General features: G+C 41.2%; 1 protein-coding gene across 6 annotated transcripts in view; it reads right to left on the reverse strand.

The window, feature by feature from the left end:
• Window positions 1-27,987, reverse strand: part of AMBRA1 (autophagy and beclin 1 regulator 1) — a 243,867-nt gene that overhangs the window by 31,972 nt on the left and 183,908 nt on the right. For 5 of the 6 annotated variants that reach the window (XM_061610890.1, XM_061610887.1, XM_061610888.1 and 2 more), the window contains one exon: window positions 21,498-21,637. In XM_061610890.1, the coding sequence (XP_061466874.1) occupies window positions 21,498-21,637 (140 nt within the window). Of the gene's footprint in view, window positions 1-21,493; window positions 21,638-27,987 lie in introns of those variants that run through there. The other variant, XM_061610891.1, reaches the window with a different exon arrangement.

Genomic DNA, 27,987 nt, shown 5'->3' on the forward strand with positions numbered 1-27,987 from the left:
TGTGAACAGCTTTTCTAGTCAATTTCACTCTTCTTACCTTTTTCGTCAATAGCAAGGCACTGCTAAAAGGAAACACAACTGTGTATCTCATCCAAATTTAATTAGTTATTAAATTTATATCCTGACCTCCTAAAGGAGCCCAGAGTGGCAATCTTTAAAGGCCTAATGTAAATACACACATTCATCTTTTTCACATACTTGAAAAAAAATATTTCAAAACTGCTCTGGTCATTGTGTACAAGACCCTCTCCATCGACACTATCCAACAAACGCCTGTATTTGCCATATCACATTATAAATGTCTTTATTATTTGTATTTATTGTCTGTCCTTCACCAGTAGGTCCCAGAGCAGCTTACAAAATCTAAAATACAATATTAAAAAGAATTAAACACATTTCAATCACAAGAATAGTGTGGGTTCTGAAAACATGTATCTCAGGAGTAGAAGGCCAGGGTAAAGAGGTGTGTCTTTATCATTTACCGAAAACGATATAGTGAAAGTGCCAGACATACTCTGTAGAGAGTAAATTCAACAACTTAGGGGCTGTCACAGAGAAAGCTCTCTCCCGGGCCACCATCCCCTGAACTTCTGAGGGTAGTAGAACTGCCAAGAAAGCCCCCTCGGCTGATTTCAACACCAGCGAAGGTCTGTAGAGAAGATGGTTTCTGAGATATTTGGGGCCTAAGTCATTTTGGGCTTTAAGTGCTAATGCAAGCACCTTGAACTGGCCCAGAAATGAACTGGCAACCAATGCAACTGTTTTAGAACAGGGGTAATCTGGCTGCTGCGTTTTGGACCAGTTGAAGTTTCCAAGTCATTTTCAAGGGCAGCCCCAAGTAAAGCACATTGCAATAATCCAATCTGAAAGTTAGCAGAGTATGGAGTACTGTTGCCAAGTCATCTCTGCCCAAAAGGGGCTGTAGCTGGCAAACCAGCCAGAGCTGGAAATAGGCACTCCTAAGCTATCTGAGCCTCCATGCTGGATCAAGGAGTACCCCCAAGCTATGAACCTAATCCTTCCATGGGAGTGCAGCTCCATTCAGAACAGGCCATCTTTCCATCTCCTGGACTTGAGAACTTGGATCACATTAACATGTCTGTATTTCCAGGATTCAGCTTCAGTTTGATGGCACGCATTCAGCCCATCACTGTCTCCAGACATCTGTCTAGCACCTCAACTACCTCTCTAGATTCAGATGGCACAGAGAGGTAGAGTTGAGTGTCATCCACATATTGGTGACACTTCACTCCAAAACTCCTGATGGCATCTCTGTACAGCTTCATATAGATGTTAAATAGCATGGGGGCACTGGTCTTGCTGCTGGAAGCTAGTTTCATGTCTCCCCCAAAACCTGCAAAATGAAACTGGCAATACAGTAGGGGCCCACTTTTAGGCGTTCTGCTAATACGGCGATTTTCAATTAAAGTAAGGCCCCACTCATATGGTGCTTGTTCCACTTTTACGCTGTTTTTCGGGCGTTGGGTACAATTTTATTGACAGAGTTCCACTTTTGGGCGGGTTTCGCTTTTCAGAGGGGGTCTGGAACGTAACCTGCCGTATGAGTGGGGCCCTACTGTATATATTTATTTCCCACCTTTTAAAGATGTTCAAAATAACTCACATTCAAACAAAAAAAAATTTAAATGATGAAATGAAAGGTTTGGCATTGGTAGCTACTATACTAACCCAATGATATAAATAAGATTAAATGGGAAACCTATGAACATAACCATCATCCAAGTCTACGCTCCAATGGCAAATGCAGAAGAGGAATTGGAGAGATTTTATGCAGAAGCATAGGAAGAAATTCATCACACACCAAAACAAGATGTGCTGATAATCATGGGAGACTGGAATGCAAAAGTAGGGAATAGAGAAGAACTAGGAATTGTGGGGAAATGGGACTTAGGAGACAGAAATGAGGCAGGAGAAAGACTTGTTGAATTCTGTGAAGCCAATAATTTGTTTCTTGCCAACACAGTTTTTGAGCAACTGAAAAGACGTGGACATCACCAGATGGTCAATATAGGAATCAAACTGATTATATAATTGGTAACAGAAGATGGAGAAGTTCCATACTTTCTGCGAAAACAAGACCAGGAGCAGACTGCAGTACAGATCGTGACTGGTCATATTGAAAATCAGAGCAAAGCTAAAGAAGAAGAACAAAACCATCATAATGCCAAACTACAATTTAAATAACATCCCAGAAGAATATAAAGATCAAATGAAGAACAGATTTGAGGCTTTAAACTTAGTTGACAGAGAACCAGAAGAACTATGGAGTGAAGTCAGAGAAATTATCAGGGAAGAATGCAAAAAGATAATACCTCTAGTTAGAAAGAAAGAAAGACCTCAATGGATGACTGAAGAAACTCTTAAAATGGTTAAAGAAAGAAGGAAAACAAAAGCAAAAGGAAATAGAAACACTGTCAGAACCCTAAATGCAACAATACAGCGACCAGTACATAGGGACAAAGAGAACTATTACAATAGTTACTGTATAGAAATAGAAGAGGACAACAAAAAGGGAAGAACAAGAGATTAGAGAAATGAAAGGGAAATTTAAACCAAGAGTAGGGATGTTGAATAATCAACAGGGGAACACACTGACTGACTGAGATGAAATAAAAGGAAGATGGAAGCAATACACTGTATAAAAGAGATGCCAGGATGACAGATTATTCATGAAGGAACCATATGATGAAGAACCAGAAATTTTAGAATGTGAGGTAAAAGCTGCTCTTAAAATACTTGGAACAAACAAATCACCAGGAACAGATGGCATACCAATAGAGCTGCTACAAGCTACTGAGACTGAATCTGTCAAAATTTTGACAAAAATTTGTCAAGAAATATGGAAAACTAAACAATGGCCCACAGACTGGAAGCGTTCAATATACATCCGAATTCCAAAGAAAGGGGATCCCAGGGAATGCAGTAATTATCCAACGATTGCCTTAATACCCCATGCAAGTAAAGTAATGCTCAAGATTCTACAACGAAGGCTCTTACCATATATGTAGCGAGAAATGCCAGATGACCAAGATGGATTTAGAAAGGGAAGAGGCACCAGAGAACATATTTATTTATTTTTAGTTATTTATTTTATTTTATTTAATTTATATACCGCCCTAAGCCCGAAGGCTCTCTGGGCGGTGTACAAAAAGATATTGCAAACATACATTGGATAATGGAACGGACCAAGGAATTTCAGAAGAAAATCATCCTGTACTTTATAGATTACAGCAAAACCTTTGACTGCATAGATCATGAAAAACTATGGAATGCTTTAAAAGAAATGGGGGTGCCACAGCATCTGATTGTCTTGATGTGCAACCTATACTCTGGAAAAGAGGCTACTGTAAGGACAGAATATGGAGAAACCGATTGGTTCCCCATCGGAAAGGGTGTGAGACAGGGGTGTATTTTATCACCCTATTTGTTTAATCTGTACGCAGAACATATCATATGGAAAGTGGGATTGGACCAAGGTGAAGGTGTGAAAATTGGAAGGAGAAATATCAATAATTTAAGATATGCAGACGATACTATACTACTAGCAGAAACCAGTAATGATTTGAAACAAATGCTGATGATAGTTAGAGGAAAGCACAAAAGCAGGACTACAGCTGAATGTCAAAAAGACTAAAGTAATGACAACAGAAGATTTATGCAGCTTTAAAGTTGACAATGAGGACACTGAACTTGTCAAAGATTATCAATACCTCGGCAGAGTCATTAACCAAAATGGAGACAATAGTCAAGAAATCAGAAGAAGGCTAGGACTGGCGAGAGCAGCTATGACAGAACTAGAAAAGGTCCTCAAATGCAAAGATGTATCACTGAACACCAAAGTCAGGATCATTCAGACCATGGTATTCCAATCTCTATGGATGGATGTGAAAGTGGGACAGTGAAACAAGTGGATAAGAGAAAAATCAACTCATTTGAAATGTGGTGCTAGAGGAGAGCTTTGCGCATACCATGGACCGCAAAAAAGACAAATAATTGGGTGTTAGAAGAAATTAAACCAGAACTATCACTAGAAGCTAAAATGATGAAACTGAGGTTATCATACTTTGGACACATAATGAGAAGACAGGATTCACTAGAAAAGACAATCATGTTGGGGAAAACAGAAGGGAGTAGAAAAAGAGAAAGACCAAACAAGAGATGGATTCCATAAAGGAAGTCACAGAGCTGAACTTACAAGATCTGAACAGGGTGGTTCATGACAGATGCTATTGGAGGTCACTGATTCATAGGGTCACCATAAGTCATAATCGACTTGAAGGCACATAACAACATAACCCAACAGAATAAAATATGAAAAATAGGCAGCTCCTTTTATTAAAGCCATTTCTTTTGGTGATGGAAGTCCTAAGTTTGTCTAGAGGGTATGTATCTATAGCTCAATGTTTTTCAAAATAAAAATATAAACTTGTCAGCACACTTGGATGAAACGGATTACTTGGATCCATACCAATCGGGTTTCAGGACTGGTCACGGAACTGAAACAGCCTTGGTCGCTCTGGTAGATGATTTGAGGAGGGCATTAGATAGGGGAGAATTCACCTTTCTTGTCCTCCTCGATCTCTCAGCGGCTTTTGATACTGTCGACCACAGTATCCTTTTACTTCGCCTGGAGGGATTGGGAATTGGAGGCACTGTATTACAGTGGTTCCGTTCCTTTCTCTCCGACAGGTACCAACAGGTAGCATTGGGGGAGGAGGTTTCAGACCCTTGGCCTCTCAATTGTGGTGTGCCACAGGGTTCTATCCTCTCTCCCATGCTATTTAACATTTATATGAAGCCGCTGGGGACAATCATTAGGAGATTTGGGCTGCAGTGTCACCAATATGCAGATGACACTCAGCTCTATCTCTCATTTAAATCTTCGCCAGAGTTGGCTGTGGAGACCTTGTCCAAGTGCCTGGAATCCGTGAGTGGATGGATGGGAAAGAACAAGCTTAAGCTAAACCCCGATAAGACCGAGGTGCTGCTCGTGGGGGACAAAAGGAGGTTGGGAGATGTTGACTTGAAGTTCAATGGGGTGACTCTACCCCTGAAGGACCAGGTCCGCAGCCTTGGGGTTGTGCTTGATTCCAGGCTGTCCATGGAGGCTCAGATTTCGGCAGTGAGCTGGGCAGCCTGGTATCAACTACACCTCATACGAAGGCTGCAACCCTACCTTCCTGTTCATCAGCTCCCACTGGTAGTACACGCCCTGGTCACCTCTCGTTTGGATTACTGTAATGCGCTCTACGTGGGGTTACCCTTGAAAACGGTCCGGAAATTACAACTTATACAAAATGCGGCGGCTCGACTACTTACGAACAGTCGCCGCCGGGATCACATTACACCAGTGTTGTTCGATCTACACTGGCTTCCAGTTGTTTTCCAAGCCCAATTCAAGGTGTTGGTATTAACCTTTAAATCCCTAAACGGTTTTGGCCCAGTTTATCTTACGGAGCGCCTTCAACACCACCAATTATGCCGCCCGACAAGATCGGCCACACAGGGCCTTCTCTCAATCCCGCCGACAAAAACAGCTAGATTGGCGGGTACTAGAGAGAGGGCATTCTCAGTGGCGGCCCCCACCCTCTGGAACTCCCTCCCACAAGATCTCCGGCACGCCTCTTCCCTAAATGTATTTCGGAAAGCCTTAAAGACCTGGCTCTTTCAACAGGCCTTCGGGATCTCCGGGGAGGGTTAATTGCTATGACTGAAATGCCTCCTGCCCTGTTTTAATATTGTTGTTCCAGCTGTATTGCTTTTATACTGTTTTTATATTGTATTACTGTATTTTATCATATTGTGTTTTAACGATTTTGTACGTTGCCTAGAGTGGCCATTGGCCAGATAGGCGACACAGAAATTAAATTTATTATTATTATTATTATTATTAAACTTTCTGAGTTAGAAAAAAATGCTGCATTATTTGAGTTGATATGTCTGTAAACTCCACTGCCCAGGTTTCCTGCAAGGTGGTTATACAAATATAGAGCTTGTTAGTTCACTGGAGAGATTAAAAATCAGAATCTACAAACTGAATAAACCATTTAAACCATGCTGAAATCCTAGAACACTAGCTACTTAAGATAACAGTCTTAGCCTACCATTGCTTAGTATGTTTTGATTCCTTGGAATAGCTTAGTCCTTTCAGGGCAGAGAGTGTCTTCACATCTTTAAGCTACTTGAACTGTTCTAAAGCTTTACAGCAGAACTGAGATTGTGTTAAATCCTTAACAGCAGCTTAAAATTGAATACAATGTTTAAAGCTAGGTATAGTGTTGAACCTATTTAAACTCCCAAGAATGATCAAGCCATCGTTAACACTTAAAATTGGCTAAAGTGTAAATTGACTGAAGAGTAAAAACTTGTTTGAGAAATCTTTTTTTTTAAAAAAAAAAATCCAGTTCAAAATAGAAGAAAAAAGATTTGCAGAAAGCCAATTCTAAGTCAAGAACATTACAAACTATGAGTAAGCCTATATCAGGACAGAGTACAGTAGCATTATGCCAAGTTGCTAGCCTACATCACACTCAACCCCAGGTTTTCATGCTTATATATAAGTAGTAGTGAGATCTACAAAGCAAACCAAGTTATTGGAACCTTGCATGACTCTCTCTCTCTCTCTCTCACACACACACACACACACGCAGAGAGAGAGAGAGAGAGAGAGCGAGCAGGCTGATGTCTAGCAGAAGTAGGAGACAAACTTGGGAAAGAGACATTAGTGGAAAAATCCCTTCCTTGGGCATTATCCTAATTGGACCTGGGTTTGAGCTATGTCACCAGTCACATCTGTTCATACCCAGTTAGGGGGCTGTTTCTCCAACACCTGTGCCCTACACTCAAATTTCTTTTATCACTTGGTCTCTTCCACTTGACTTGAGCAAATGGAAAAACTGCGTGGTTCTTTATTCCTCTTCTCCACCCAACCACGTTGTAGATGGCGTACTAAAGCTTTCTCACCCATTGCCTGCCAATTCCAGCTGCGTTGCCCCAACCACATTACAAGTCAGCAAGTGCTGTATGATGCACAATTCACTTACAAATTCAGTGATGATTTTTTTTGGGGGGGGGGCAGAACATGGCAAAAAACCAGACATTAAAACTACAAAAGTAGGGTTATCTAGGCTTCCCCCATTATTTTTATTGTGTTTTTATTTCTTTATAAACACATGGAACCAAAAACTTTGCATTAAAATTTCCCTCAAAAGCTGTCAACAAGGGCCAGTCAGAGAAAAAATCGAGAACCCATTGTATGTGTCAAGTGGTTGATGGCATCATCACTTATGACTTCTATCAAACATAGGTTAGAGGCCGTTTGAGTCCTATTTCCACAGTGGTGATAATAGGCAAGAGAGCTTACTTTTCACCTACACGGTACCTTCCAGAGGAACTGTTCCAAGTAGTGAAAGGCTTGTTACAATCTGGCCCTTGGAGAGATACAATAATGTCCTAAGCTGTCTGCTCTGACCAATATGCAAAGCTCTTTGTGGATAAAATCAATTGCATACTGTCAGACAGACTCCACATTAATTACAGGATTGGTTCCGAGTGTTCCCAATGTCTCTGATTGTCATGGTCATACAGACTCTTTTTTTGTTACCTTTTGCAGTCTGAGGATGTGTGTAGAATTCTTAGAGAGATAAAACGTACAACTTTTAATACTTTTGATCTTTGCTTATTCTGGCTTATTGGATTGGCTGAGGTGGAGGATCAGTGAATGACAGAGGTATTTAATATTCCAGGGAGAGAGGGATCTATTCATGTGGCCTTGAAAGCAGCTACTGATCCATGACAAATATGCCACTTTGGTGAATTTTTTTAATGCAAGTACTGGCAGCCTAGGTCCACATATAGTGGGACAAAACTGATTATCTGGATTCTTTTCAGGCTGCCTTATGACCTGTTCTGGAGATGACAATTATCTTAGTTAATCTGGAAGATTATTTATACTAAAAGAATGGCAAGGAAGTACATTCCCATCGTTTCTTCCTGTATCAAGCAAGATGATGATCTAGATGGCCTAAAGGGCTCCCTCCAACTCTATACTATTTAATATCTATATGACACTTCTGAGGAAGGTTGTGTAGAGATGGCATGGTGCTATCAATATGCTAATACCCTACCTAGTTCATTTCATCTTTTCCACAGATCCTGGGGCAGGGTGATGGAAGTAATATCCTGAATCACTGTTTGATGTCTGCAGAAGACCAGATGTGTTCAAACAAAACCTTAATCCAGACTAGAAATATGTGGTTGATTGGTGGGAAAGCTAATCTATGGCAAGGTATAAAGCAGGAGTCACCAATGTTTTTGGACCATGGACACATTTGCAAACAGGAGAAACTGTTGTCCCCCCCCCAACCTACGTATTCTATTGGTTACAACAGAATGCTTCTTTCAAGTCTTTCAGCAAGGAGAGGGATGGGAGACTTGTGGTGCCAGGGAAGGCTTCTGTGGGTGTATATGCACCAACAGATGCTACGTCGGTGACCCCAAGTGTAAAACCTGTTTTTAAAGGGGATAGAATTCCCCCTTTAAGAATCAGGGCAGTATCCAAACTAAACAATTCTGCTAGCACAAGGACTTTAGCTTCACAGTAGAACTTCCCTGCCCTCTCCTCTCTTTGTGCACCCTATAAATCTGCTCTGGAGTAAAACCCTAGAACAGATTTAGGGTATGCAGGAGGAAAAGGCAGGGAAGTTCCATTGCACAGCTAAAGTCCTTATGCTAGTGCGGCCTTTCCCAACAGTGTGCCTCCAGATGTTGTTGCACCACAACTCCCTCAGCCTCAGCCAGCATTGCCAATGGTCAGGAAGATGGGAGTTGTGGTCCAACAACATCTGGAGGCACACTGGATGGGAAAGGCTGAGTAGTGGAACTGTTTAACTGGATACCGTCACAGGATTGCAGCTTGGTGGTGCTTAGGGTACAACTCCGAAGGTGACAGTGGTAGTCTGGAATGCCTTCTTCCAGCATAGGCTGTACTCTTTTCTGGAGAAATCTGATCTATCCACAGTTAAGAATGCCTCAGTAACATCTGGACTAGGCAACTTATGCATTTTGTGGGGCTGCCTTTGGAGAGAGTTAAGAAACTTCCATAGAAACAAATGCAGCTGCAAGAACCTTAACTGGCACTCATTGCATACAGCATGACAAATTTCAATACTATATCATCTACAATGACTTCCAATTTAAAACTCCAAATGGCTTCATCGTGATGTCAGCATTATTTTAGAGGACATTTGGGAGGTTGATGAGTAGGTTATGGCCTGCTGCTGCTAATTTTCTCTGCTTATTACAGTTTGTTTTGTTCTTGTCACTATTATGCTCTTTCTTAGATTTTTTTCATGTTTTAAGACTTTGTTAAACATTTGCACATCCAAGTGACAGAAAGGGGATACAAATAGTTCAAATGAATTGACAGAGAAATAAATGAACCAGCAGTTACTATCTCCACCATTCAATATCTTCATCTTTTAAGCTGTGATGGGAAGCTCATGTTTCATATCAGTCCCACCAAGTCACTTTAACTGGCTGGCCAAGCTCCCAACCAAAATGATACTTCCCCCGCAAAGGGTGTCTCTTCCTAACTTTGTAAAAAGAAATTCTTCCTCTTGCATGCTGCTATTGCTAGGTTGGAAGTGTTCAGGAAAGAGTGCTCCTGAATACCTTCACCTTCCTAGCATGCAAGAAGGGGTGTCTTTGCAAGGTCAGAAGAATGTGCCTTTGGAAGTTATTTTCCTCCCCATTGCAGCACTGCAATTGAGATGGAGAGAAATGATGTATTTTACTCTTTACAGACTGCTCTGTTCCCCCCAGCTGTGAAATGTCTATGTGTATGTGAGAAATTGCTATGTGCCTGCATGCATGTGTGTTGAGCATGTGTAGCATGTGGCCTTAAAGGGATGACTGCCCATGAACGTAAACCTCAGGCTGAAAAAGGTTAGCCACTCTGTTTTAGGCTCTCCTATTCAAACTTTTGCTTTTAATAATATTTTTTCCTTCCTTTGGTGATTTTTTTCTTGTCTTTTTGCTCCTTTCTCATGGCTGTCTGGTCATACCCTTAAGTTAATTTTTTTTCAAAAACAGTCACCTAGTTTGCATGACACAGCAAACCATAGTTAATGGTTTATGATGAACATGCTGATCTCACCCGCTTTGCTCCTCCCTGCTATTTCGCAGAAGAAACAACCCATGGCCCTAAGAACTACATCCAAACTGGAGCTCCAGATTCAGTTTCACCTTTTATTTTTGTATATTCACTTTCTCAGTCTTCTAGTTCTCTGTTAGCCATTGTACCTCATTTCTAATTCTGTTTTGAAATTTTAATGCTTTTTTGGCTTATTATTCCTTATTTATAGCATTCATTATCAGCTGATATTTGTTAATTGATTCTTTTCCATCACCTGTTTGTTAACATATGACTAAGATGATATCATTTTAATGTTGGCATTTTCCCTCCAGTTCATTTTGTTTTTGTTGCCCAAGAGCCAATTTGGGTGGGGCCTATTCTCTAACACAGGGACAGGGAACCTGTGGCCCTCCAGATGTTGTTGGACTACACAGCTCTCAGAGTGTGTGGCCAATGGCGATGGAAGTTGTAGCCAAGCCACATCTGCAGGGCCAAAAGTTACCCATTCTCTGCTCGAATGTGTTCTTTAAAACGTAAGTTTTCTAAGTGCTCAACAGATGATACTACAGTATCAACATACTTTTTTATATATTAAATATACAGCTAATTTATTACTGATGCTACACTGACATAATATGTGGTTGCTTCAAGCTTCTGTTTTTTACTCAGTTGATCATAATTTAGAATATAGCAAACTAGAGTCACTAAGGCCTTCTTCACTGGTGTTACATAAAAAAGAACAGTGGGGACAAACATGCTAGCTCTGTCTCCCAGTTGGCATTCTGTCACCCTCCTGTAATATGTGGAGTCTCCCTGCTTTAGAAGTTTGCCCCACAATTTGTGTAGGGTGATGAAACGGTAATGGTGACAGCAGAGCTAGCATTCTCATCCCCGCTGCCCCCATCCTCGCATTATTTAATACCAAAGAAGAATACCTGAAGAGGCCTTCAGTGAATAAGTATTACACATTTCATTGCTTGAGAAAAAGAACATGGAAAACTATTTTGTGTAACTTGCAGTATCTTGGGATATATGTCTGTATATGCTCCAGATGTGTCCTTTGAATAAACTAACACGGTTTATCTGTACCATTAGGGAGAAATCGAGGGAGGCTGGAATTTGGACAGCTTGAGAAACCTAGACTGCAAGAACGCCACTTTGTGACAGAAGTAACAAAAGAGCTACTGAGAAAAGGAAAAGAAAAAACTATACAGAATGACTTCAGCTTGCCAAAGTGGAATAAGAATATTCTAAATACATCAGGGAAAAGCAGAGCTAATAAGAATGTCCATTCATTGGTGAAGAAAAGGAAAATATGACTCAAGTGGCTTTATTTAGCAAAGAGAACAAAGCCAGAGCAACTCATACACTATGGGGAACAATTTTAATGACATGAGTTATCAAAGGAGGACAATAAAAAAAACCAAATTTTTATTTGGTAATAAGTATACAATATAACACAAAGGGGGAGTAAGAAAGCTGGTAAATAAAATTAATTGGATTTACTTATTATTTTTGCCATTATATAAAGTTGGACGGGCACTCAAGAAGACATACAAATAATACCCCTGAGCTTCATAAAGAAATGGCAGACAGAACTTCTAGAATCATAGAATAGTAGAGCTGGAAGGGGCCTATAAGGCCATCAAGTCCAACCCCATGCTCAGTGCAGGAATCCAAATTAAAGCATACCCAACAGGTGGCTGTCCAGCTGCCTTTTGAATGCCTCCAGTGTTGGAAAGCCCACCACCTCCCTAGGTCATTGGTTCCATTGTCGTACCGCTCCAACAATTAGGAAGTTTTTTCTGATGTTCAGCAGAAATCTGGCTTCCTGTAACATGTCCTGAACTCTAAAATGATCAAGAAGAGATCCTGGCCCTCCTCTGTGTGACAACCTTTCAAGTATTTGAAGAGTGCTATCATATCTCCCCTCCGTCTTCTCAAGGATAAACATGCCCAGTTCTTTCAGTCTCTCCTCATAGGGCTTTGTTTCCAGTTCCTGATCATCCTCATTGTTCTCCTCTGAACCTGTTCCAGTTTGTCTACATCCTTCTTAGTGTGGTATCCAGAACTGGACACAGTACTCAAGATGAGGCCTAACCACTACCAAATAGAGGGGAACTAGTACTTCACATGATTTGAAAATTATAGTTTTGTTAATGCAGCCTAAAATAGCATTTGCTTTTTTTGCAGCTACATTGCACTGTTGGCTCATATTCCGCTTGTGATTAACGACAATTCCGAGATTCTTCTCACATGTAATATTGCTGAACCAAGTATCCCCTATAATATAACTGTGCACTTGGTTTCTTCTTCCTAGGTGCATTTATCCCTGTTAAATTTCATTCTGTTGTCTTCAGTCCAATGCTCCAGCCTATCAAGATCACTTTGAATTTTCTGTCCTCCAGGGTATTAACTATCCCTCCCAATTTTGTATCATCTGCAAATCTGAAAAGCATTCCCTGCACCTCCTCCTCCAAGTCATTAATAAAAATGTTGAAGAGTACTGGGCCCAAGACTAAGCCCTGGAGTACGCCGTTTGTTAAGCACTCTTTGGGTACGATTCTGTAGCCAGTTGTGGAACCACCTGATCGTTGTTCCATCCAGCCCACATTTAGCTAACTTGCTAATCAGAATATCATGGAGCACTTTGTCAAAAGCTTTTCTGAAGTTAAGATATATTATGTCCACAATATTCTCATGGTCTACCAGGGAGGCTACCTGATCAAAAAATGAGGTAAGTTTAGTCTAGCAGGATTTGTTCTTGACTTATTTATTTATTTATTATTTGATTTAAATCCCACCCTTCCTCCGAGCAGGAGACCAGGGCGGCAAAAAAAAGCACTAAAAACACTTTGAAACATCATAAAAACAGAATTTAAAATACATTAGAACAAAACATCTTTAAAAACATTTAAAAAAAATAAAAGATATCTTTTTAAAAAAAGGTTAAAAACATATTGGATTTTTAAAAAAAGGTTTAAAAACATATTAAAAAGCAATTCCAACACAGATGCAGACTGGGATAAGGTCTCAACTTAAAAGGCTTGTTGAAAGAGGAAGGTCTTCAATAGGTACCGACAAGATAACAGAGATGGTGCCTGTCTAATATTTAAAGGGAGGGAATTCCACAGGGTAGGTGCTGCCACACTAAAAGTCCGTTTCTTATGTTGTGCTGAATGGACCTCCTGATAAGATGGTATCTGCAGAGCACAGTGATCAGTATATAAAGGATAAGATGGTCTTTCAGGTATCCTGGTCCCAAGCTGTATAGGGCTTTGTACACAAAGACTAGAACTTTGAACTTGGCCTGGTAGCAAATGGGCAACCAGTGCAATTCTTTCAGCACTGGGGTGACATGTTGGCGATACTCTGCCCCAGTGAGCAGTCTCGCCACCGCATTTTGCACCAGCTGCAGCTTCCGGACCAACCTCAAGGGCAGCCCCACATAGAGTGCATTACAGTAATCCAGCCTAGAGGTTACCAGTGTGTGGTCAGGCTATCCCAGTCCAGAAACGGCTGCAGCTATCTACCAGCCGAAGCTGGTAAAAGGCACTCCTAGCCACGGAGGTCACCTGGGCCTCTAGCGACAAAGATGGATCCAGGAGCAGCCCCAGACTACGGACCTGTTCCTTCAGACGGAGTACGACCCCATCCAAAGCAGGCAACCAACCAATCATTCGAACTCGGAACCACCAACCCATAGTGCCTCCGTCTTGCTAGGATTCAGACTCAGCTTATTGAACCTTATCCAGCCTACCACCGAGTCCAGCCAGCAGTCCAAGGCTTGCGCGGCCTCTCCCGATCCAGATGTTACAGAGAAATAGACCTGGGTATCATCAGCGTACTGCTGACACCTCGCCCCAAATTTCCTGATGACCACTCCCAAGGGCTTCATATAGATGTTAAACAGCATGGGAGACAAGATGGTACCCTGCCGCATCCCACAGCACAACTGCCAGGGGGCCGAAACACAATCACCCAATGCTATTCTCTGAAAATGATGTTGGAGATAGAATCCGAACCACTGTAAAACAGTGCCTCCAATACCCAGCTCACCAAGTTGGCCCAGAAGGATACCATGGTCAATGGTATCAAAAGCTGCTGAGAGATCAAGTAAGAGTAACAGGATCGCATTCCCCCTGTCCTTATCCCGATAAAGATCATCCATCAGTGTGACCAAGGCCGATTCAGCCCCATTACCAGGCCTGAACCCAGACTAGAATGGGTCAAAATAATCTGTTTCATCCAAGAGTACTTGCAATTGCTGCGCCACAACCCTCTCAATCACCTTCCCTAAGAAGGGGGTATTTGTGACTGGGCAGTAATTGTCACTGACCAATGGGTCTAGGGTGGGCTTTTTCAGGAGTGGTTGGATCACCGCCTTTTTCAGGGTGGCTGGAACCACTCCCTCCCACTTCTTCTTCTTGGCAATCACTCGTGACCGAGTAAGATTGTCTTCCAAAATAAGACAATCTTCTTTAACAATGGATCAGTCTGAATCTGTATCCACCGCCGATGTACCAGACCATGACTAGGGGCTTCTGGATTTCAAAGTCCTGCCCCCGTCGCCATTTGCCAATCGCCATGGAACTTTTGTTATGGAAGATGCCTGTGTGTGAATTTGTTTTATGTGGGGAGATCGGTGCACCACGATCAACACACAGTCTTGACAGAAAAGGGCTTTGATCCAATGGCATGCATACCATGATGATTGCAAGTTCTTTATCTGCTGCAGCCTTCATCCGCCTTCACAGCCATTGTAACATACACATTGTTGTCCTCTGCCTGTTTTGCCGTTGAGGACCACACCATGGATCCACTCTGTCAACCCCCCTGGCAAGCTTTAATAAGCCAAGAAGGGCAAGGGTTGAGAGGACACGTTGCTGGCCGCATCATCGCAAGCACCTTGTCTACGTCTTCAGGCTGCATCAACTGAAACTGTTCCCAAGAAGTTGTAGCAGACGCTGCACTGGACACTTCATTGGGGGCTAAAGTAGATGCGGATGGGGCATCAAGACTGCTGCAGAGGCGAGCAACTTTACCCTCAAAGTACCTTGCAAACAATTCACAGTGGGCCTCCGAAGGGTCTAAAATTCCATTTCCTGGAGTTGATGTCAACAGACCCGACAATCTGGAAAAGCTCCACCGGACGGCTACTTGAGAATGCAATGGAGGCACAGAAGTGGGTCTTCTTCACCACCCTCACCGCTACACAGTAGGCACAGTTACGTTTTACTCGTGCCTGATCAGCCTCACAGCACGTCTTTCGCAACTTGAGCACTAGCTGTTGTCCAACCTGTTTCACTGCCCTTAACTCACTGGTGTACCAACGTGCAAACCAGGCTCCACAATGCTGGAGAGGGCACTCGGGGGCAACTGTGCCAACAGCCTGACGCACCTCGTTGTTGCACAGTGACAAGGGCTTCAACAGGGTCACCTGCTCTATCTGCTGGGAACTCCCCCAGTGGATTCTATGAATCCATGTTAGAAGCCATGGAATCCAGTGGATTCCAAATCCATGTTGGCCTCCAGTGATCATTGCATTGTTTTCAAGGTGCTTATAGAACGACTACTTTATAATCCAGAATATTCCCAGGGATTGATGTCATACAAACTGGTCTGTAGTTTCCAGGTTCCTCCTTTCTGAAGATGGGGACAACATTAGTCCTTCTCCAGTCATCCAGCATTTCATCCATCCTCCATGATTTTGCAAAGATTATAGACAGCGGTTCTGAGAGTTCTTCAGCCAGTTCCTTCATTATTCTAGGATGCAGTTCATCGGGTCCTAGAGATTTGAACTTGTTCAAAGCAATTAGGTATTCCTTGACCATTTGTCTATCAGTTTCAAGTTGCAATCCTGCTCCTTCAACTTGTACTTCATGTTTGCCAGAAAGATCATAGACCCTTTTGGGAGAAGACTGAGCCAAAGTAGCACTTCCATCTTTTCTTTGTCATTTGTCATCATTTTTCCATCCTCATTGAATAGCTGACTGAGCACCTATTTATTTTCTCTATCTTTTAATATGCATATATCTGAAGAAAGATTTTTTCATTGCTTTTAGCATCCCTTGCTAACCTCAGCTCATTCTCAGCTTTAGCCTTCCAGATGCCATCCCTGAAATTCTGTGCTTGTCTCTTGAATGCTTTTAGGAAAGTATCAAAATAAGAGAAAAATTAGATCTCTTAACATCTAAAATAGGAATGCATAATCAGAAACATTGTCTATCTAAATATGGAAGTACTAATATGTTAATATTATTTATATACTCTACTAAGTGCCAAGTATACTTAATGTCCTTGGTATAAGAAAAAGCTGCTCAAAATATGTCATGGCGGCACCTACCCTGTTGAACTCCCTCCCCTTAAATATTAGACAGGCGCCATCTCCGTTATCTTTTCGGCACCTATTGAAGACCTTCCTCGTTCAACAAGTCTTTTAAGTTGAGACCTTATCCCAGTCTGCTTCTGTGTTGAAATTGCTTTTTAATATGCTTTTAAACCTTTTTTTAAAAAAAACAATGTTTTTAACCTTTTTTAAAAAATATCTTCAAAGCTTTTAAAAAATATTTTAAAAGTTGTTTTGTTTTAATGTATTTTAATGTCCGTTTTTATGATGTTTTAAAGTGTTTTTAGTGCTTTTGTCTGCCGTCCTGGGCTCCTGCTGGGAGTAAGGGCGGGATATAAATCAAATAAAAAATAAAAAAATAAAATATAACATATTGTATGTGGATGCTCTTCAGCGCACTGAAATGATTTTAAGATCTGCAAAGACTCAAGGGTTTTATATTAAACATGACAAGCAGACTGGATTGCTACGTTGCCCTTCTACACTGAAAATCTCTGAGCTATCTAGCTGCAAGCAAGGAGCATCACATTAATAAGTGTTTTAACATCTCCTGGGGGGACAGAATGCAGTAAGGAAAATAATTCACATACACACTGTACAAGAAGCTAATGGTACCACAGGAATGCAAAGGCAGAACTTCCTTCCATTAGCCATATTAATAGATAGATGCCTGAGTCTACCTTTACAAAACAAGTACATCACAGAAGTCCCCCACATTGTGCTATATCAGTAAAGATCTGAATACAAACATACTGTCCTGCCCGAACTTGAAGAACTCAGACACGGCTGTGGTTTTTTCTTTTATTGTAGTAAGAGACAGTTGCAATTCAGTGCACTTCATGAATCTACCTATGGCTTACTCAGAACTCAGCATCTCTCTAAGACTAACTAAGCACAACTTCACAGCACTAAGATGCTGACTCAGCAACTACTCCCACCCCCTTCACTCAGCTTAAGTAAGGCTGGGAGGGCACCCTGCTTGTATGTGCCAACTGTCAATGTTGGGAGTGTGCGCGCAGGCAAAGACTCCACCTCAACCATGTCTGTTGAATCTCCTGCTGCATTCATTGCATTCCATTCATTCCATCTATGGGATCTCTGAGTGGTTGGGTGGGATAGCTAACCTATCTCAGCTTACATAAGAATGGGACCGCCACAGTACCTCTATCTTTCCCTCAAGAGTGATCCTGGCAAAGAATTATTACGCTTAAGACACAAACAATGCACCAGGGCCTCTGTTGCTGGGCATTTCTACTAATAACTGAATAGGCTGGCAAATAAATGAGGTCAGCCACCAGACACACATGACAGATAGATACATTGAAAGACTTGTGGCTATATATGAGTGGTGGCAACCTTTTTGGGTACAGGGGCCAATTTGGAATTTTGAGAGAGTGTTGTGGGTACCTGTTACAAAATGATGCCACAAGGAGGTGTTGCTTGACACAAAACGGCTGCCATGAGGGAGTGGCTTGACACAAAACTGGTAATACTGGTATTCCTATACAACGCATCAACTGATGGCTGACCTGACAGATCAGGGTTCAAATCCCCACTCAGTTATGAAATTTGCTGGGTGACTTTAGGCCAGTCACTGTCTCTCACAGGATTGTTGTGACGATATAATGGCAATAGGGAGAACCATGGGTGTCACCTCGAGCTGCCTGGTGAAGTAAAGGTGATACACGCCTACTCAAATAAATTCGGTGGGCCTTACTCCAAGGTAATTGGGTATAGGACTGCAGCCCCAAATACTTAATAGGGAGTAAGCTCCACTAAACACAGTGGGACTTACTTCTGTGTAAGCATACACAGGGTTCCTCTGCATGAAGCCATTCCTCCTGCTTGCTGACTCAACAGTAAGTAGTTGTGTTGCTTTTCTTAAGATACAGTCTTAATGAACTCTCTTTAATTATAATGTATAACTGAACCTAACTGACCCGGCTAGCGCAGCCACCTACATACCCACCCCACCCCTGAGCTTTGTTTGCTTTAATTCCTGTGTTATTTGGATCATGCTAACTATGAAAGAGCAGCTCACATCTGCTGCAGCAAGAGAAGAGCAGCAACAACATCCAAATGAGTTGAATATACAGTCACAGTATTCACAGACGTTTTCCCTTACCTTGTGTGCGTAATGACCCACTGACACAATACATATTAGCGCCAGCAAAGAGAAGGAACCCAATTTACAGTAAGACCCAGCAGAGGAGTGAAGGGGAAAAGATCCCGTGCTGGAAAAAAAAAGCTAGCAAAACAAACCACAGATAAGGGACAGAAAAGGAATTTAAGTGTTCTGCAGCAGAGCAAGGCTGGAAATGTTGGCCAAGTGCAATTCATCTTCTGTGCCGTCCACGAACTGCTTACGTGGATACATGCACCTCACAATGATGCCCTTTGAGGCAATAAAAAGCAACCAGACAAGTCTCAAGATGAGTGGGGAAGTATCCCCTTTCTCGCTCCCTCCCCCGCTCTAAATCAAAATGCATGAAACAGTAGCATACCTCTCTCCTCTTCCCCACCAATCAAAATGTTTTCCAGGGCAAGAACAAGGGGGGAGGTAGCCCCATCTCTTCTCTCTCCCCTCCAAACAAAAATGCCTCTTGGTGCTAGAAAAAACAGGAGGGGAGGGGTTGACTGCCCAGCGAACTGAAGCAGAATGGGATGAGCCTTTCCAACTCCAGGAACTGCTCTTTAGTGCAGAGCAATACGAAGCCTGCTAGATTATCCCAGACCCATCTTCAATGAAGTAAACATGCGTCAGGTCAGGTCAGTTGTCTCAAGGACACCAAACAAGAGCTTTGTGGGCCCCATGGCACTAGAAACTAGGTGAAAATCAAGCTGCCCTCTCACAATGGGTGGTTGTGAGGATACATATTGCACATAGACAAGAAAATGAACTGATATCAGAAAAGCAATCTCAGGAGCAAATAATATAATTGTACTTTGGAAATATATTTTTACATTCTGTGCTTATGATAATGCTGTATTCTATGTAATGCATTTCAATATAATTATTAGATCACTGACACCAAACCCTGAGCCCATATGATACGATCGTTCTTCTCAGCTTAATTGACTACACACTGGGGAAATCCAATATTTGGCGGAAAACTTCACAGACTTGGGATAAATAATGGTTACTTCTCTCACTGGATTCATTCACTGATAATTGGGTATATTTTCTTACTGCCCTTTGGGGAACATTCATGCACTTCAAAGTACACTTAGGGAACCATTTTTTTACTTAGTCTCTTGTTTACAAACATCTCACAGATAGGAATGGAAGAGGAACCTGATGCACAGGACAGACAAGCATTTGGGACGAACAGGGGTAGAGCTTTGGACATGAATTTAGGGTACACCAGCTCTCGATAGCAACGGTATATTATCAAAGAATCATAGAATAGTAGAGCTGGAAGGAGCCTATAAGGCCACTGAGTCCAACCCCCCTGTTCAGTGCAGGAATTAAACTTAAAACATATCTGACAGGTGATTCCACAAAGGAGAAGGATTTTTCTGTGGTGGCAACCCAACTCTGGAATGCACAAAGGAGGCACCCCTGGTATTAACATTGCACGCTTTTCAGTGCTAGGTGAAGACATTCCTATCTGCCCAGGCATTGTAGAGTGTAGATGGTTTGGAAAAATTGTGCTTTATTTTGTTTTGAAGCGTTTAGGTTTTTTATTTTATCATGTATTTTGTTGTGTATTTGCCAGTTTTAAGTTGCATTTTTACGCTGTGTGAATCTTATTCACATTTCTGTACACCACCCTGGAATCTTTTAATGAAGGGTGGTTAGAAAATAATTTAATTATAAATAAATAAAACCATCAAGAAGCCCACACAGCAATAAACAAACAACTTTGACATCATGTTGTGCCTTGTTCAAGATACAAACAGGTTAATAAAGTTCCTTTAACCATATTGATTTCTTTCCTTTCTCTCCTTTCCTCTGGTATATTTCTCCCCCCCCCCCGCCGCCGCCAGTGGTATTCCTTTTGTATTATATTTAGGCCATTGAAGGAAATCAACTTACTCTGTAATCTCACACTCATTTTTCTTTTAGACATAATGGTGGGGGAAGCTAAATGTACAGCAGACATGTGTTTAGCTTCTCCAACTCTGTTATATTGAATCAAACTTATCCATAAACTGACATAATAATATTCTGTGTTCCCCCTGTTGGCTAATGACATGGAACGAATGGTGAGAAAATGAGGACTGTTGAAAACAGGACATGGGTAAATTCTACTAGATATTACAGGGAGGGGAATTCAACATGTGGCTGCTGTTTTCTACAGCAGCTATTTGTTTAGCATAGTGCTTAGTTTGGCTCATAGAAAACAGCCACACAGGTGCAACAAACATGTGATTCCAGATAAACAGATGTAACTTTTCAAAAAAGCCATGAAAAAGTGTAAACAATGAAGATAGCTACCCAAACAATGACCGGCTAGCAAGCCCATCCAAAATTTGGGGACCCTTGGACACTGATTTGCATTATACTGTATGCTACATATACCTTGGGGCTTCTTTCCCATTCAAAGTCACATTCATGCCCAGGAACAAAGATATGAAAAAATACAGAAATCTACATGAACACTCCTCCAGATAACATATTCATTTACCACTTCTGATCTGTTGCCTTAACACAAACAGTTAACTCCAAAACTATATTCTAAGCGACTTGGGTAAGAGAGGGAGACAATATTATTAAATGTAAGAGGAAGAAATCCAGGATGGCTGATACAGATAGGAGTTTTGGAAAGGTGCATTACACCTGCTCAGTGGTCCCTCCTGTTCATAGTATTCAAAGATGAAATCTGAAGCAGAAACAGTTACGATAATTTTCAAGGAGGAAGCAAATACCACTATATTCATCAGAAATAAATTCATCATTAAAAGCTTCATAATAATTGAGGATAAACCACTGCTAGAAAATTCCTAGTAAAAAATGTTAAGAAGGCCCTCAGGTTCTAAGCCACTTACTCTGGTCGGCAAATCACCAGGTCTCCCTTGTTAGTGCCATATGCCAATCCCAAACCTGGCTCAGGCAGCCAGCGAGCAGAATTTATGCTGACGTGTCTCCTTTGGTCAGCAGGCATTGGGTACAAGACATTGAACACTCTCTGAAACAGAAAAACACATATACACACTATTGATTTAAAGCAGTAATAACAAGTTGCCAAGAGACCAAAGTCAGCCTTCAACATGCTGCTTCTGTAATTAACTGGCAATTCAGGAATAAACATGAAACAATCTGAATAGAAAAATAGTCACATATTAGTCTCTCTAGCATAGGAATGGGACCCACAAGATTTTGCTGGGGTACAACTCCCATAAACTCTGACCATTGGCCATTCTAGTTGAGGCTAATAGGAGCTAGAGTCCAACAACATCTGTAGGGCCACAGGTTTCCCATCCCTGCTTCAGCAGAACAGTCCAAAGTACTAACCTCGCGTTTGGACTACTGCAATGCGCTCTACGTAGGGCTACCTTTGAAGACAGTTCGGAAGCTACAGCTAGTGCAAAATGCGGCAGCCAGATTGTTAACAAGGACCAAGCGGTCCGAGCACATAACACCTGTTCTGGCTCGCCTGCACTGGCTACCAATATGCTTCCGGGCCAGATTCAAAGTGTTGGTATTAACCTATAAAGCCTTATACGGCGCGGGACCATGATACCTGTCGGAACGCCTCTCCCGATACGAACCGGCCCGTACACTACGGTCTACTACGAAGGCCCTCCTCTGGGTTCTGACTCACAGGGAGGCCCGGAGGGTGGTGACAAGATCTAGGGCCTTCTCAGTGGTGGCCCCCGAACTGTGGAATAGTCTCCCCGAGGAGGTGTGCTTGGCGCCGACATTGTTATCCTTTCGGCGCCAAGTTAAAACCTTCTTCTTTTCCGAGGCATTTTAATTTAAGTTAACTTAATTTTTAAAATTTGTTGTAATTGATTTTAGATTGTTTTATTTTTATATGTTTTTGTTGTATTATATTGTGTGATTTTATTGTATTTCTTGTGTTCACCACCCAGAGAGCTATTGCTAGTCGGGCGGTATAAAAGTCTAATAAATAATAATAATAATAATAATAATAACCAGCCATATCCAGTCTGCTGCTCTGGACAAGTAGCATTGTCTAGGGTTTATAAGATCTATTCTCCATGTGCACTGTGGCAAATTATAAAGACACATGTAGGATGCAGTACTTTTGTAATATGTGAATGCTGCAGTTCTCTACTGTGCAATAGGGCAGAAGCTAAAATGCACCAGTAGGAGGGGACATTAGAGAATAATAAATGCCAGAAATGAGGAGATGTGGTGGCCAAGGTGACAGCATATTGTAGTAAGTTAAGACATTTGATTTCCAACTTATTATATCTCATTGTATCTTGATGAACCCCCCTGATCTGTGATTCCCACCCACCCTCTGATCCTCTAAGTCTAGGAATCCCTTTTGCAATGTATACTACAGTAACTAGCATTGTGAGCTTGCACTCAGACATTTATTGGTTTTTGCCAGATCAACCGTGATGCATCAATAATGTTGCATGCCAACAAAAGGCGACTCTAGTAGAGTATCAAATGACTCCTCCTAAATTTGTCTGCCAAAAAAATATTAAGCAGTGCTCTCTGGACATTTATTTTGTTCAGCAAAGAGGCGTTCAGAGAAATTCAGTGTCAAGAGTCAAAGGCTGTTCTCTTCAATACTTACAACATCTCTGCATATTTGTCCTATTCTTTTATTTTCCTGACTAAGTAGCAAACAATCCTATGTACACTGATATCATCAGTTACCATGGAGATTATAGTATGCACTCCAATTTTAATGAAGTTATGGTAACAGAAATGCATTTATAAGAGCAAAGCAGCATTTATTCAGAAAATAAGCATTGTCTCAGGTGTGACAGAATGAAAAGAACACACCAGGTGATTATGTTGCAAATTTATTTAATGAGTAAACCGTTTCTCCTGGGCAACTTCCTCCTGCTAAGCAACAATAGCTAGCAGATCTAGTTTCCTGGGCTTATTTTTTTCTTTTCTTCTAGACCATGCTTCCATGTACTAGCGCTTTTGGAACCACCAGTCATGGTGTTATTAGAAGTATATGGTCTCAGTCTACTTCTAATATACCAATCATTGTAATAGCCAATCAATCAAACAACATCTGAACACAGATGCTGAAGTCTGTGAAGAGGAAGATATGGATTAGAAAAACAAGGTGATATTTGCAACAGAATGAGTGTTGATCATTCAGAACCTTTTGGTCCAGGTAGGGAGCATTTTGAATGCGCTGTGCACTTTAGGCTGGCTAAGTAACAGTTTTTTTTACTTTCTCTGAAGCTAAGCACTAAATGTAGATAACTGGCCTCAAGATATGTAAAAGTACAACACTATGACTCAGCCTTTAAAAAAATAGTACTTCCTGTTTTACAGGTTAGACATTTTCTGATCTTTTCTTCATTTACTTGTTCTGCCAGAGATTTCTGCCCTGATGAATACATACCACTATGTTGTCAACATATGAAAGACATCTAGTCTTGTATATTGTTTTACTGAGGCCCAGTTGGCTGGGATGGGAGGATGAAGTGACAGCTGTAAGCACATCCTTTGCTTTTGTAACTTTAGCTATAATTTTATCATAGTGGATTTTTGCTGTTTTCCATATCTTGACAGTTAAGCAAGCTGCTCAAAGGTATAGTTCCAAATATGATATAGATCAAATACTAAAAGAGGACCATCAATTTTTTTGCAAATAAAATTATCCTTTTTGCCAGCCTATTATAAGATTAGTGGCTGTTAGGACAATTTGGATCAGCAGTAGCTTGGAGCACAGTCTTGTTTGGCTCAGTTCCCATCCCTATTTTAACTGCCAAATACACAACCACAACCTGTCATCCAATGGCAGTATCTTCAAGACTTCTGTTGCTTTTCTCTTTGATCCATTTCTTCCCCCACAATATATTATTTCTTTTGACCATTTATATACTACTTTTTACAATAGTCTCTAAGCAGTGTACAATGAAAATAAAAGTGAATTGAAACTATAAAATTAGAATTCAGTTAAAATATCTGCTGGAATAAAGAAGCAGGTGCTAGAAGTTCAACCCCGGGGGTGGGTGGGTTCCTGTCTGACCTCAGCCAGAAAGGAGTGCCAAAGAACCCCCCCCCCAAATGGACACAGCCTATTGTCTTGGTTAGCTCTATTTTCTTGACTCTGCTTTCCAGTTTTTAGTTCCAGGATTTGCTAGTGCTCCTTAACTTGTAAGGAAGAAGGTTACTGGAAGAAACAGGCAGGAAAGTGAACTACTGAGATTCTTGGTTAGTCAAAAGCAAAGTATGTTTCCCGATGGATATTACACTGTGTGATTAATTGTTTGACTGAGAACTAGTCCTTGTTAATTTCCTTCTAACTCACTGCCAGTCAGTTAAAAGTATCTCCTTAAACAATTTTTGGCCTGTTGGTGAGAAGAGATACTATGTGCTGCTGCCTCACAGATACAAAACAAAACCAAGCAGGGTATTAAAAAAAAACACCATCAAGAGATGGCAGCGCTTTAGCTGCATTGGTGCAGAGACTGTCTCACGGTCCATATGTATATTGGAGAGGGTGAATGAGCACATAGGTCTATAGCACACATTCAGAACACACTCAGAGTGGCTATCAGCATTCTCAGGGCTGTGCTGTTTCAGTTGTTTTGGGCAGATAATGTAACCATCCATTTTGGATTTCAGGTGGATTTGTCACATCTTACTGATTTTCTAAGGATTAATTTCAGTCTCAAGTCCACTTCATTCAAACCATGCTTCCTAGGGACCAAGTGAATATACACTGTATTTAAGGCTTGAACCCAGTTATAACTGGGCAGCTTTCTTGGGATGCTTTAAACCTAACTCCGTCTCTGGGGCTTAGGCTGGTTAGCATGCCTATGAATTTGGACATAGCCTCCTAGCCAATGCTTTGTGGACTGAGGACATCTATTCTGAAAGCACAGCAGTTATATATAGCTTTAAGCCCCTGGAAGCTGCCTAGTGGCTTCAACCCTCCCCTCCCCCCAAGTTTTCCAGATGGACTGTGATTCAACACAAATAAGCTGATAGCCACAAATAATGATATACCGTATATTCCGGGGTATAAGACGACTTTTTAACCCTGGAAAATCTTCTCCAAAGTCGGGGGTCGTCTTATACGCCGGGTGTCGTCTTATTAGGGTTGCCATATTGCCCGGATAGCCGGGTTCTAAGCATGCCACCCGGCGCCCGGCTAGCCCCTTAGGTGGCCCGGATTCTCAGCTTTCATTTAAAAAAAAATTAAGTTTCTAGGTGGTGCGGTTCTCGAGATATATATAAAAACGTCAGGCACCCCCCCCCCGGTTAAATCTTTTTTAAAACTACTGTATAGCACTTCGTAGCTTTAACCCCGCCCGTTCAGGATTTCAGCCAATCAGTGAAGTGTTTGTTTGGTGGCAGTGTCTGCAAAACCTCATTGCGAGGCCAGAAAATGGTGGTTTCCCCTCCTGTTTATCTGAAAATCTCATAAATTGGGTAGGTATATACATTTCAGTTTTTCCCCCTGTTGTGTGTAGGAGTCAGATCCTGGGCAGTGTTTTGAAAACCTTCCCAATAGTTGCTTTTGGGGGTAAAAACAGTGCTAATCCCATATGTCCAGAGTAAATCCTATTGAATTCAGTAGGAATTACTTTTGAGTAGACATGATTATGAATGTGCTGAAAATCAATGGGACTTTGGAGTGAATGTAAAAAAGAATTGTGTTTGTGTTCTCTTTCTGCCCCCCCCCAGTCCTATTTTAAAGCAAGTAGGCAGGGCTTACTTAGGTATTGCAGTTTTTATTCTGTAGGAAACTAATACTGATTTTTAAAAAACTAATACTGATTTTTCTGCAATGACCAAATGGTTTGACAATAAACTATTATATGGGCTGTATGTATTTATACATCTGCAGTGTGTGCGTGTGTGTATGGAGTCTTTCCAACACCCCTGTGAGGTAGGGTTGCAAACCAAGGCAGCTCACAAGAAATAAAGCCATTTAAAATCCAATAACCATAAAAACAAGTATAAACAGTTGCAAAACAGTGTAAAGTGGCATGATTCGGAATTTTGGGTTGTGTGAATGAAGTTGCTTATCACTTGAGGTTGCATTTCTGTCCCTGTTTGAGTAAGCCCCATTGAATACGCTGGGACTTGCTTCTGAATAAATAAATTTAGGATTGCACTATAAATATCTTTACAGTTTGTGTAAATAATAAATATATTTGATAGTTATGCTTATATAAATATTTCTTCATTTATCATATTTTTGGTTTTTGGTTAGGAATCCTGACTGGTTGTGAGATGCTTAGTTTTTTGCCTTATAGGAATCTTGTTGTGGTTGGTATGGTATTACATTTAGGAAAGTGTTACTGCCTTCTGTATTTTTTTTTCCTATTTGCATTTCACTTATCTTTAACCTCACTCCGTTACAGCCATAGAAGCAACAGCAGCATATGCAAGATAATTAACTCCCATTAGTGATAAGAACAAGAATTTATAATTATTATTTCAATTAAAACAAGAGGCTTATCAATACTTTGAAGAGGACCAGATATTTATTTTCTTTCTGAGCCCAGGACTGGGTCTTTCATGATGCCCGGTGTGTGTGTGTGTGGGGGGGGGAGCAGGAGAGTAGTCGATAAGACAGACATCCTGGCATTGATAATCGAATTAGCAAGGTATGTGTGGGGTTGTTGTACACTTCCAGGCTCAGTTTCATTTTGAGTATGGAGGTGGAACCTGTGTAGATGTGGTTATCAAAGGGAGAAGAAATTTTGAGTTAAGCAAAGCTCTGCTTTTTGTTTGATTAAGCAGGGGTAGTCTTATACGGCGAGTATATCCCAAACTCTATATTTTAACTGGAAAAGTTGGGGGTCGTCTTATACACCCAGTCGTCTTATACGCCGGAATATACGGTAGTTTCTTAACCCTACTTTTGTTAATATGAATTTAGTCGTTTCATTTGACTATATTTAATAAGATTGATTGGTATCTTGTAAATCTGCAGTACCTCTATTACAGCAAAATGCTGCTAGAATTTCAAGAAGAAGGAAGGCAAGTGTTCCTGTTAAGTCTCATTATCTGTTTTCTTTCTTCCTTGTTTTGGCTTCTACATAGATTCCACCACCACCCTTGCTTCTTCAAACACAAACATGAAAGAGGGTGGGAAGGGGAATCTTTTTCACTATTCCTGTCTTACATAAAGAAATTTGCTCCTTTTTAAAATTCCTTTGGGATATTGCTGGATCCTTATTGGAATTTAGAGGCTTTCTACATAGGTGTGGTACTTAATTTATCCCATTGGCAGAGCAGCGGTGGGAAACAATGTTCACTTGGGTTAAAAACAGGGAATTTCTTATGCCTTTCCTGATGGCAAAAAATGCACTTGAAAGGCCATATCTGAATGGCTTCCTTGGGTGTTCATGC

This window comes from Rhineura floridana, chromosome 2, assembly GCF_030035675.1.
Source record: "Rhineura floridana isolate rRhiFlo1 chromosome 2, rRhiFlo1.hap2, whole genome shotgun sequence".
In the NCBI taxonomy this organism is placed as follows: domain Eukaryota; kingdom Metazoa; phylum Chordata; class Lepidosauria; order Squamata; family Rhineuridae; genus Rhineura; species Rhineura floridana.